Source organism: Vombatus ursinus, unplaced genomic scaffold (genome assembly GCF_900497805.2).
Source record: "Vombatus ursinus unplaced genomic scaffold, bare-nosed wombat genome assembly UNPS02014786.1, whole genome shotgun sequence".
In the NCBI taxonomy this organism is placed as follows: Eukaryota; Metazoa; Chordata; class Mammalia; order Diprotodontia; family Vombatidae; genus Vombatus; species Vombatus ursinus.
In genome coordinates, this window is record NW_020954564.1 from 32,758,359 (window position 1) to 32,771,940 (window position 13,582).

Genomic DNA, 13,582 nt, shown 5'->3' on the forward strand with positions numbered 1-13,582 from the left:
AGTCCAGACTCAGATATCATGAATTGAAGGCATTTTCAACTTCATCATCCCAGGGCCCCAACTCTTTCAACTTCAGCTGTGTCTTCAACTACGAGTCTAAGTTTGTTTATTTTTTTTTTTGTGACCTTAAAGTGCTATTCCTCTCTACCCTTAAAGTGCTATTCCTCTCTACTTAAAATTTCATTTCCTCTGGGCTTGGGGAATGAGCTAGAGGTAAAAAGTTGTAAAGAAGGAATGGGAGAGCAAGAAATGCTGAAAAGCCTTGAAGGTAAGAAAATGAAATTTGAACTTGATTCTGAAATCTCATGGCACTATATGGGCAGACACGTAGTATCAGTGAAGGGAGGGGATAATTTTAGCAGAGGCATTTTGAAACTGAATTGAGGAGTCAGATGTAGGAAGACCAGGGCTAGCAGGCACATACTTGCATACCTTCCTGAGGTAAGGTTTGCTTCATGTCTCCCTCCACCCCTTTTAAAAAAAGTTCATTTTTTTAGTCCATGGCTCATTTTTTAGCTTAATACAGAGCTATCCAGGATCATGCTAGTGAGAATACTCCATCTTAACAGCCCATGTTAGTCATCTGTCCATTTGGACCCCCTTGCTCTCAACTCCAGAATGGACCTGGTTATATGAAACTTATCTGATCAACAAATGTGTTCACAGAGGGCAGGCCTCTGTAAAAGGCTTTGAGCTTGTACCTTAGGCTAACTGGCTACAAGAAACACAAAGAAGTATTAAGAACAGGTATTCTATCTTTAAGAAGTTTATAATCTACTGGAAAGGTATGTAAAGATATAAATAAAACATATCCTCTATCCCATATACATTTTCCTGAAAACCATATATCTGAAAGGCATCTCTTTCCATTTTCCTTTAGTTTTTTTTAGTATTTTATTTTATATTTAGGCTGCTTACCCATTTGGGGCTTGCTTATTTTGGTATATGGTATAAAATGTTCAGATCATAAGCTTATTGTAAAAGTTAGACTTAAACTGGAAAAAGTAATGAAAACCATCAGACTATGTAGGTCTGAGCTAGAGAATATCCCTTATGAATATGTGGTAGTTGGATTAGAAAAGGTCAGTTTACTGGGTCTAGTGTTTCTGGAAAATAGGACAATTCAAAAGGACAACTTCAGAGGACCCCGTAACAACAAGACAGTAGTTGCTAGAAAGCTAAGAGATTTGGTAGGGAAAACAAAAGGATACCAAAGCTGTCGAGGCCTTATGCAATCTAGTCAATTCTCTCATTTTACTGAGGAGGCAAGAGACCCCAAAAGAAGAAATGATGTACTCAAGGTCACACAGCCAGAACTAAAACCCAAGCCTCCTGATTCCCAGTCTACCTGCATTCATCAAGACTAGAATATACACACTGAAGATCATATACAGAAATTTGGACAAGTACAGAGAATCAAAGTAAGATCATTGCACAGCCTCATGTGCACATGCTTGAAAGAGGTCTGACAAGGCAAAAGCAAAACCAGACCTAATTAAAAGTGATAATCAGGGAAACCACATTTTGCTAAAAGGTACCACTAACAATGAAGTAATATCAAAAATTTTACAGTAAGTTTCTCTGACTAAGGCCTCATTTCTCAAATACATAGAGAATACAGAACTAAGGTCAAAATTTACAAAAACAGGAGCCATTCTCCACTTGATAAATGGCCAAAGGATATAAACAGGCAGTTTTCAGAAGAAGAAGTCAAAGCTATCTATAGTCATATGAAAAAATGCTATAAATAACTACCGATTAGAGAAATTCAAATTAAAATAATTCTGAGGTACTACCTCAACCAATCTGAAATAACAAATGCCGGAGTAGATGAGGGGAAAATATGTACACCAGGCCTGCACAACCTGCAGTCTGAGGGCTGACTGCAGCACACCAAAGGATCTCTACTATATGCAAAGGATGTCATCCTCTATGTTTCTACGAGCCACCAGAAATCCTTTGGTGGACCGCAAGTTGTGCAGGCCTGATGTACACTAATGAATTGTTGGTCGAGTAGCAAACTGGTTCAACTATTCTGGAAAACAATTTGGAACTATGCTCAAAGACCTATAAAACTATGCATACCCTTTGACTCAGCACTATCACTACTTGGTCTGTATCTCAAAGAAAAAGGAAAAGGACAAGGACCTAGATGTACAAAAATATATACAGTAGCTCTTTTTGTGGTGGCAAAGACTGGAAATTGACGGGATGCTCATCAGTTGGGGAATGACTGAACAAGTTATGGCAAATGATTACAATAGAATACTATCGTGCCCTAAGAAATGACAAAGTAGGGGGTGGTTTCAGAAAAACATGGCAAAACCTATATGTACTGATGCAAAGTGAAGTGAGAAGAACTAGGATACCATTGTGCACATAACAGCAATGTTGTAATGATGATTGACTGTGAAAGACCTGACTACTCTGATCAATACAATGATCGAGGACAATTCCAAATGATGAAAAATGTTATCCATCTCCAGACAGAAAAGTGATGAACTCTGAGGGCAAATTAAAATGTAATTTCCTCACTTTCTACATTTTTCTTGCTTTTTTGTAAAAACATGGCTAATATGGAAATATGTTTTGCATGATTTCACATGTATTATGGACATAATATTACTTGCCTTCTCAGTGGGTGGGGGAGGGGTAGTATGGTGGGAGAGAATTTGGAACTCAAAATTTTAAAAGAATGTTAAAAAATAAACAATAAATTTACCAAAAAAAGAAAAAAAAACAGTCTGAGATAACAAATGCCTTAGAAGCCAGTACAATCAACAAAACTATGAATCCATTAGAAAGTGTTTGTTTTTTCAGTTCCACAAGAACAGTTAGGACTTGAGGAAAGAAGGCAGCACCTTGGATAGATCCTAGAAGTTGGGAGTCAGTAAAAACTAAGTGTGAATCTCAGCTCCGATACATACAAACTACGAAACCACAGAGAAGTCATTTAACCTCATGTAGCCTCAGTTTCCCCATCTATAGAATGGAGCTAATAATAGCAACTATTTCACATGTTTGTTGCAATGATCAAATGAGGTAATATATGTAAAACATTTTTCGAGACCTTTAAGAGAAGTAAAAATGCTGGCTATAATAATTATGATTTAAGAATTATTATAATATACTAATGTGGTTTTGTTATATATTTACAACATAATTATAAATATAATACATTATATAGCATAATAACTACATTGTATTAATATATTATCATTAGGTATTCTATTATTCATTATTTGTTATATAATCATTTTCTTCATCATCATATCAACATTATTACTAACAAACAGATGACATAGTCTTTGAGAATATAGGGTCACTCACCTCCATGCCAGAATGAGGAAGAACGAATGGCCTTTATTTATCAAACTTTTAAAAAAAAAATCTACCAGAAATTGCAATTAACCTGACCCAATTAATTCCATACCCCAACCTCTTCCTACTTTGTTAAAAACTAAAACATAAATACAAATCCCACCCAGTTGGTACCCACCTATCTTATTCAATTTCTGGTTCTCAGACACTTTTACTTGCATTTGAGGAAGTAAAAAAAAATTCTTACCACAACATCTTCCAAGATCCTGGTAGGACAAGGCCTAGAATGAAACTCAAAGTGATCTTCTTCTGACTTCTTCTTTGCCTCTCGTTCCTGTATCCTTTTCTCAATTTCCAAGTCAAACCCAATAGCCTGAGTGGGTGGCTTTACAGGAGGTTTCTTTAGTAAGATAGGCCCACCTTCAAGGATTCTAGAGTCAAGTTCCCGGGCTTTGAATTTGTATCTGTGGAATAATTAATGGGATTTCAAGAAAGGAAAACAAACAAACAAAAAAGATGGTGTCAAAGTGGGGGCAGTGGATAGAGCGCTGGCCCTGGATTCAGGAGGACCTGAGTTCAAATCCAGCCTCAGACACATAACACTTACTAGCTGTGTGACACTGGACAAGTCACTTAACCCCATTGCCTAACCCCCCCCCCCAAAAAAAGATGGTGTCAAAGACAGAAACAATCATCATGGAGATTTCTCTTCATAAATAGCATATTTTAAACTTTATTAAAGTATCAATAAACACAGACATAGAGTAATACCATTCACCAATATTGCTAGAAAGGAAAAATTATTATATAATGTCCTAACACTTAATTACTCATAGAATGTGACTCTTCTTTACTCAAAGTAAATACATGCTTCTCTCTTCTCCACAAGCACTAAAATAAATAGTACCACTAGGAGGAGAACATTTTCTATATTCCATCTCAACAACATTTAACCTTAGATGACTGAGTGGCATTAGCATAACAAGACACTGGGTGTTAGAAACAGAGTTTAGTGGGAAGAATACTGGACTTAAGAGTGAGAAGACCTGTTCTGCCTCCTGGTAACTGAACAGCTACGGAAAAGGCACTTAACCTCACTAAGCCTCAGTTTTCTCATCTGTAAAACAATATTTGTCCTATCTGCTTCACAGAGTTGTGAGAATCAAATAAGGCCTCTATAAAGCACTTTGTAGCTGCCAAGCACCACACAAAAATAAGCTATTAATATAACAGCTCAAGAGTAAAATTTGCACAAATTAACCTGGAAGAATACCAAATGGTTTTCTTAAGTAACAGCTAGCTTCTTTTCCTTCATCTCTCCCAACTCAAATCTGACTCCCTAGCTGTTGCCTCAGTCATTGGGCTCCTCACCTTGAGGCTAGGTGAGAAAAGGTCACATGTAGTGTGACTCCCACAGACCACCAGGTAAGGAAGTGCATCGACTGCTAGAGCTAGATTTTCCACAGTTCTGTGGAGACTTACTGTTGGATTTTCTCAAGTTCCTCTGCTTCCAACTCGGCTGTGCTCTTGCACGTTACAGGCCTTGTGCGCTGCTTAGTTTTAAATACAGGAGTCTGTGGATTTGTTATCTTGAGCACTGATGGTTTGGAGGGTAACAGACCTACAAAGTGAAACCACAAAAGTATCATTGGATTCCCTGCCATCATCAGGTGGGCCTCCAGCTAGGTTATGTCCAGGTCACAACACAGACATCTTTCTATGGATAACTGTCGGAAGCAGACGGTGCCTTAGCATATTTTAGCAGTCTTCACTAGCATCCAATCTATCATTCCACTCAGGGGGAAAAGCTTCTGATTTATATAAAACATCAATGTTCTTTTTACTATAAAACAAACAAGAGTCACTTGTATTAAGATTATTTCTACCCCCAGTGGCTAATGCAGGTTTCCACATTTATCATCACTTTCTACTACTCTGCTTATGATCACCACAAATAATATCTTTATTCATTCAGATTCAAGAAAATGTCTTTCAATGCCCAGTGACTATTCTCAGTACTGTAAATTCCCAGGAAATAGATATTTGTATCAAAGAAAAAAAATTAACTTTCTAAAGTCAAATACGGGATTTTTTTTACTTCAGTGGTCCCTCCATTTACACAATTATTTAAAACTACCACTCTGCCTATTTATTACCTTTTACATGACCCTACAGGCCCTTGGATTAGAGAATATAAAACCATTTACAGAAATAACGAGCAGGTCGAAGGATCAGCCCAAGTTAGTAAAGGCTTGTCACTCATCACTTGGCCACTAAGTGATGAATTTTGTGGCTACAGCAACCCATGAATCAATTAAAAATACCAAACATCCCTGGGTCCCGTGCAACCCCCTTCTGTCTCTGCAGTGACAGTAGCAAAGTACTAGGAAAGGAGGTAGAAGGTGCAAAGAATTCAGTTTAACTCTTGGTACTGTGAATGTGAGACATTTTCACTATAAAATAAAACCCAAAGTCAGTTACCTTGCAGTAAGTATTCTATCAATTCATTCTATCAATTCTATCAATTCATTCAGTAAACATTTATTAAGTTTCTATTATGTGCTATGTACAGTACTAGGTACTGAGAATATAAAAACAAAAACACACTAGCCCCTGCCCTTAAGAAGCCTAACATTCCATTAGCTCACATTAGGGAACAAGTAATTGGGTGGGATAATACAAATGAAACAAATTAACACATATACTGATACACAACTCAAAGAAGATAAGTGCTTTTAAAATCAGTAGCCCTGAGGATCTTCAGGTATCACATGATTGTGCAGGGCTGGAAGGAATCTTCCACGTCATCTAGGTCAACCTCCTTAGGAAACTGAGAATCAGAGAGATGAATCAATTTGTGCAAGGTCACAGACTACCTGGCAGGATTCGAACCCGTCCTGTAAGTACAATGATCTTTCAACTACACCACATTTGTCTCTTTTATAAAGGTCTCGACATATTTAGCAACAGACAACATTCTTTTAATCATAATTTATTTTAGAAATCAAAACTAAATGCCATTCAAATTTCCAAGTTGAACTAACCTGCCAAACCCATGAACAAAATAATATATGGGGGAAAAAGAATAGCTATCAATCCTAGTTTCATTAAGAGAACTTTCTTTTATTTTCAGAGCTCATTTTGTGGTAGCAAAAAAAACTATAAACTAAGGGAAGAAAGGGGTAAATTTTACCCAGCAACTAGAGAAGAGCTAAACAAATTATGGTATACTATATTGTAAAAGGAAGGAGGAAAGGTACAGCTTCTGAGAAACCTGACAGGACTTCTATGAATGATGCAGAGACAAAGTGACCAGAACCAAAAGATCAATTTATACAATAACAACATTGTAAAAGAGAAACAACTTTGAAAGATTTAAGGATTCTAACAAATACAACTATCATCCATGATTCCTGAAGACCAGTGATAACAACTACTACCTATATTCTGACAAAGACGGGGTGGACTCAGAGTGCATTATGAGACATGAAGTTCTTGAATATGGCCAATGAGGGAATTTGTTTTTGCTCAACTATGCATACTTGTTACAAAAGTTTTGCTTTTCTTTCTTTTTATTCAAAGGGAAAGGACAAGATTGGAAAAGAAAACTGATTCATTTGTTAGAAATTTTTTTAAAATTTCATTTCTCTTGTGAAAAGTTCCACTGAAAGATTTTCAAATGAGTCTCTTCCATTTTCCAAACAAAATACCTTATGACTGACTGACAATGGGGCACATTATAGATTGCTAATTTCCAACCTGCAGCCCTGTGCAAATCAATAAACAAACATGACTCCTTAAAACTGAATAAATGGGGATGATAATAATAGCACCTATCACTCTGGGTTGTCTTGAGGATCAAAGGAGGGAATATTTATAAAGCACTTTGCAAACCTTAAAGTGCTATATAAATGCTGGATTGTTATTATTATCTCTTATAACAGTGAAGAATAGTGAAAAGAAAAACATTTCCTTGAAGTGAGACTCTAAACTATTTCGAACTTACTAGTTGCATAACCTTGAGCAGGTTACTAGCCCTTCTGGCTTCTCAGTTTCCTCAGCAACAACATGAATGGGTTGGGCAAGATGACCTTTAAGGTCCCTTCTTGTTCTAAAACTGTGATCCTAGGATCATATATAAATGAAACCAGGGAGAAAAAAAATACAGAAAGAAATATGTAACCAATTGTCATCTATTCTATAACAAATTATGCTCATCACTATTGACAGTAGAACTACCACATGGACTCCAACGATTCAAGACTAAACTATATGAGAAAGTGAAAATGGAAGTAAAGATGATAAACACAGGAAGAATAGTTAAATCAGATCAAGTATACACAGAAAAAAAAAATCCACGCTGAAAGGTAAACAGTTTTGAGGGACTGATTTTCAAGACACCTAGAAGATCCTGAATAAATGGAGGAAATCATGGATGATCTGATTTACCCAAAAAAGGCCAACTAATCAATAACTACTGAGCCACAGGCCTATTTTCTAATCTCTATAAAATTTTTATGAGAATAGTCAATATACGTACTGAGGGTATTTTAAAGAAAATATCAGAAGGGAACAATAAGGCACTGATGAGTGATTTTCTATGGCAGAGTACAGCTCCAGTCACACAAACAACTGAAAGGTATATATAGAACATAAGATACATTGTGTTTTACTAAGAGGACTTGACTCTATAGAGAAAAATGCAGCATTAAAGAGTCTCCTCCAATGGATAAGCCACTTTTATATGTTAATATGTAACAATAATCTTCTATTATCAATATCAAAGATGTTAAAAAAAAGAGAGAAATATCCTCAACAAAGATGTTTACCCTTTTTATGTTAGATCTCCAGCACAGAATAAAAATCAAAGAGCAATTTAAACACATGTCCAAAACTGAACTCATCTTCCGCTAAAAAACCTTCCCCTCTTCCTGCTGAGGGGACTACTGCCTTCCAGTCACCTGGGGTCACCTACGTAACAAGTAGGTGTCATCCTTGACTCCTTGTTATTTCTCATTCCTCAGATCCAATCTTTTGCCAAGACCCCTAAATTTCACCTTCATAACATCTCTCGCATACGTCCCCTTCTCTCCTGACACTGCCACCAGTCTGGTACAAGCCCTCATCACCTCACTCCTGGACTACCACAGCAGCCTGCTGTTGGGTCTGCCTGCGTCAACTCTCTCCCCACTCCAATCCATCTTTCATTCAACTGCCAAAGTAATTTTCCTGAAGTGTAGGTCTGATTGTCACATACACATACACACAGACAGGCGCTCTCTCTCTCTCTCAATAAACTCCAGTTACTCCCTATCACCTCTAGGATCAAACAGAAAACTTTGTGGTGTTCACATCTGAGTCCTTCACGTCCAAGCTCCCTGACTAGTCTTCCAGTCTTCTAATCCCTTACATCCCTGCACATACTCTGCTCTTCTTCTCCATCTCCCCTTCCCAACTTTCCCAGCTTCTTCAAGTTCTGGATAAAACCCCACCTTTTAAAGGAAGCTTTTCCCAATGCCCCATAATTCTAGTGCCTTCTCTCTGTTGATCATTTCCAATTTAGCCTGCATGTATCTTGCTTTTACATAACTGTTTGCATGTTTTCTCCTTCACTGAACTGTGAGCTCCTTGAGAACACGGACTGGGTTTTGCCTTTCTTTGTATCCTCAACCCTTAGTACGTTATCTGGCACAGACTAGATGCATAATAAATATTTACTGACTAGCATGACATGGTGCTCCACATACCCATTTGTAGACAGGCCCAGGACATCACACAAAGTTGTCAGTTTGATCCCAAACCACTCAAGTGTGAAGTCTAAGAATCTACACAGGAAAATTCAAATGGATGAAGAAGTCCCTGTTGTCTAGACTAGGATATGAAGTTGGACAGAGCCCACTGAATCAGTTCATCTGAACATGAATCTTGGACAGGCACTGTAGATGAATGATGAGCTAGGGCCAGAAACGAATAGAAAGAGGGTCAGCTGAATTATACTTGGGAATTTACACTGCACTTTCAACAATCTCTAGTTGCTCCCTGACACAAAACCACCTCTTTTTATCACTGATTTCTCTTCCAGCAATGTAGCATACAAACAGTTTGGATGACAGACAGATAGGGGTGAACATACAGGTGGGTGGGCAGAGTGCAGAGGTCTCAAGCCAACCTTCCCCGCCCCTAGCCATTCTTTTACTTTCACATAGGAGGAAGGGGAAGGCTGTGGAGTGTTAAGACGAGGGTCAGAAACAGCAAGAGAGCATAGTAAAGCTTTCACAGGTTTGGTTTTTTTTGGACTATGGATTTCTTTCAGAATTCTTTATGTAAAGCTGAATTTGTGTAATGTGAATTTACATAAAGTGAGAACTGTCTGTAGCTGCAAACCATGGAACATTATTCTTTGAAGAATTAAAATTAAGAGGAATACTACTGTGCTATAAGAAATGATGAGCAGACTGCAAAAAAACCTGAGAAGACTTGTATGGACTGATGCTGAGTGAAGTGAGCAGAACCAGGAGAACGTTGTACACGGTAACAGCCACGTTGTGCGATGACTAATATTGATAGACTTAACCCTTCTCAGCAATGCAAGAATCTAAGACAACTCCAAAAGGCTCAAGATGGAAAATGCTATCCACATCCGAAGAAAGAACTATGGAATTTGAATGCAGATCAAAGCATACTACTTGCTCTTTTTTCTCCCCTTCTGTTTTGTTTTGTTTCTTCTTTCTTATGATTCCTCCTATTGGTTCTAATTCTTCTTTACAACATGACTAATGTGAAAATGTGTTTAATAGGAATGTATATGTAGAGCCTATATCAGATTGCACACGCTGTCATGGGGAGGGAGGAGGAGAAAAATTTATAACTCAAAAGCCTGTGGAAGTGAATGTTGAAAACTAAAAATAAATTAAGAAGGAAAAATAAAAGAATTAAAATTAAGAGTGACTTCAGAGAACAATGACAAGGCATACCAGTGGATTGTTAGCAATGATGGTTTATGTGTAAGAAGTAGCATAAAAGAGATGGTATAGGAAATGGAGAAGCAATATGTTTGGGTGGATTAATAATATTATTCTTACACTCCAGATGAGCTGGACTTAAATCTCATCTCTGATACTTGTAGCAGTGTAACCACAGGCAGCCAATGAACTCACTAAGCCTCAGTTTCTGTAAGATGGAGATACTACTACCTGTAGCATCTATCTCATGGGGCTGTTGTGAGGCTCCAATGAGTTATGTATAAAATGTCTGTGAACTTTAAAGCACTACATGAATGTCAGTTAATTTTATTAAACATATGACTAGAAAAGGAGGTAAACTTTTAAAATAATGACAGAAAGGTAACAGTCTAAGGGCTACAATGGCATTCATGGAGTACTTTGAAGACCTCTGACACCCGTGCTAGATGATCCTCTGGGAGTTATGGGAGGACCCAACAAGAAGCTCACAGGCCAACAAAGTGCAGGTGGGCTGCAAAGTATCCCTTTCCAAAGAATACCCACATTGTTGAAGTCTTTCAGAGATGCACTGAAGTTTACAATAAAACAGTATATGAACCTCCTTGTCTGTGTTACTCAACAGTGTTACAAAGTCTATATGAGATCAATACAAAAGTACAGTGAGATTCTAGGACGTGAGATCCTGTGTTAATTTATTTGGACAAAATGTTACCTTTCCAAGTCACACATTAAGAAACTGAATTGATTTTTGCCTGGGTTTCTTCATTCTCCTTGGTCAATGCTACAAAGAGGCGGAGATAGGAGAATGACCAGGGTAAAAAGATATATAGAGTCTCGGTACATGAATGAGAGCTGGTTTTGAAGTCACAAGACCTGTAACTGAACTTATAGGAATCAGACACATTCCACTTCATCTAAATTGGGGATAAATACTTGTACTACCCACTCATAAGATGACTGTGATAAACATGATCTTTCAACCTTAAAGCATTATAGAAATTTGACTTAGTACTATGAACAAATGGATGAACTTGTCAGGGAATAAGAGGTGGAAACCATTCCCTACCACCACCCCTCCCCAAACCACAAGTTTATAGATGTGTCACAGACTCAAGAAGTCAGAGAGACATTATGCCATATGTCTGCTACCTATACAAAGTGATGTGCTTTTTTTTTTTAATTTCTGTATTATTGGTTCCTTATGAAGCCAGATGGATGCTTCAGATACAAACAACAAAGGAAAACTCTCAACTAAAAGTTTTTCACCCAATTTTAGAGACAAGGGAACACTTACCCTCATCATCTTTCTTGCTCCTCAGGTGGTACCTAGTGGGTGTTCGTTTATGGAAAGCTTCAACTTGCTGTGCCAGAGGGACATAAGTAGAGGCTGTTTCTTCAAAAGGTCTTTTCTTTCCTTGGGACAAATTGAAAGGCTTGGCAATGGTAGGTCCCTTGCCTACTCGGGCCTGCAGACAGAGATAATGTGCGCAAAATGACAAATCTCTTTTGAGAACTTTTCCACAAAAAAAAAAAAAAACAAAAACAGCAATGGCCTTTCAGCGTTTTGAAAACACTTCTTTTTAAAAGCGGTTTCTATGATTGCTGCAGCCTTAACCCCTGACCTGGTGGTACAAGTCCTAGGCTCAAAAATAAGATTAGCCCAAATCCTAAAGCCCTATCCTCATAACAATACTGTGAGGTAGTCAGAGCAAACAAAATTATCTCCATTTTATGGCAGAGGAACAAGCCCAAATAAGTTTAAGCGATTTTCATGAGGTAATATGGCTAGTGTCAAAGTTAGTTGTTCTGACCCCAATTCTAGAGCTCTTTGGGTAAGATATATTCAGAGAAAAGCAAATGAGGCCGATCACTTTACATACTCTATCAGTATCTACTAAGAAAGAGAAATCCTAACCACATTTATTACAGCATCTGCATGACTCTTTCTTTTCCTTTCCCATGAACAGTATCTGTCACTGTGCCATGACTGTTTTGTGGGAAAAAAGAATGGACTCCTCAGGCCAACTGGACTCAAGTTCCAGCTCTGACATCTACTAATGTATGACCTTGGACTCATTTTCCTCACATATAAATTAAGTATAAAGTCCATTTGTTCTATTTACATCATGAGACTGTTGTAGAGGATCTCATAAGACAAATGATGTAAATTACTATGTAAGACACTTGATTAAGATTCACCTGCTCCATGGAATATACTTCTAATTAACCATATCTGGTCTGGATGTGCTCAATGACTCCAGGTCTCCTTGGTCTTCATTCTATCCTGGACTTAAATTAGTTTACATTGATATAATATGTTCTTGGATTATCATATTATTACTAATATCCCACATTTCTATAGCACTCTACAGTTTATAAAGCACTTTCCTCACTGCAAATTTGTTCACGAGGAAAGTAATAAAAAGATAACTTCCATTTCATAGATGATGAAACTGAGGTTTAGAGAAGAAAAGTGACTTAAGATCACTTTTAAGATAGGTCATCAGAGTCCTGCCTCATGTCGGTCTCTGCCCCATTCTCACTGAAATCACTACTCTCCCACCATCTAACCAGTGCTTGGTACCGGGAATGCTCAAAAGACATCCAGTAGTAATCCTGATTGATCAGAGGGTGTGTAGTGCTTGGGACAATTTCAAATTATTTTCCAGAAGGACTGGCAATGGTGTTAACCTACATATCTCTACTTTTACTCCTAGAAATCTCCTCTGAGATTTAATTAATAATTACCTAGAATAATAATCCAACGTCCCTTTGAATACATTGGTAACTGGGGCTCACTTTGCCTATCACCTTACCGGGGATGGAGGATGCTTCCGAAGTTCAGATGTAAAATTCACCTCTTTGTATTCTTCCTGGTTCTTCGGGTGCTGTTTGATCCTATCATCTGTGTGGAAGTGGAAGTCAACTGACTTGGTTACTTGGCTGACTGTTTTCTTCAGAGGCTGCCCTGGATGGAGTAGACAAAAAAAGTAAACCCAAAACTTTGGGAATGTAACCACCATGAGCAGAGAATACTGGTCAACCAACACTCTTAACTTGTTGACCCAGAGACATATAATACTGCCAGCTTCCTAACCTGTCACTGGCACTTTGAGCTGGTTAGACTCAGCCTTCTAGACGGTGTCTTTGTGGATACTGCCAAAGGACAGAACAAGTCAGGCTTTAGTCCTCCCAGTTCTGCCTTATTCTTGAAAAGGCATCATGTTTCCACTACCAGGTAACACTATTGGTAATTGTTCCAAGAACTAGTTTTACTCCTCCTTCTCTCATCTAGATCA

At 37.8% G+C, this 13,582-nt stretch overlaps 1 protein-coding gene across 11 annotated transcripts in view; it reads right to left on the reverse strand.

The window, feature by feature from the left end:
- Positions 1-13,582, reverse strand: part of TPX2 (TPX2 microtubule nucleation factor) — a 64,238-nt gene that overhangs the window by 16,750 nt on the left and 33,906 nt on the right. For all 11 annotated transcript variants that reach the window (XM_027867951.1, XM_027867948.1, XM_027867943.1 and 8 more), the window contains 4 exons: positions 13,100-13,251; positions 11,578-11,749; positions 4,804-4,942; positions 3,569-3,785 (listed from right to left, as the gene is read on the reverse strand). In XM_027867951.1, coding sequence (XP_027723752.1) covers positions 3,569-3,785; positions 4,804-4,942; positions 11,578-11,749; positions 13,100-13,251 — 680 coding nt within the window. The remainder of the gene's footprint in view (positions 1-3,568; positions 3,786-4,803; positions 4,943-11,577; positions 11,750-13,099; positions 13,252-13,582) is intronic.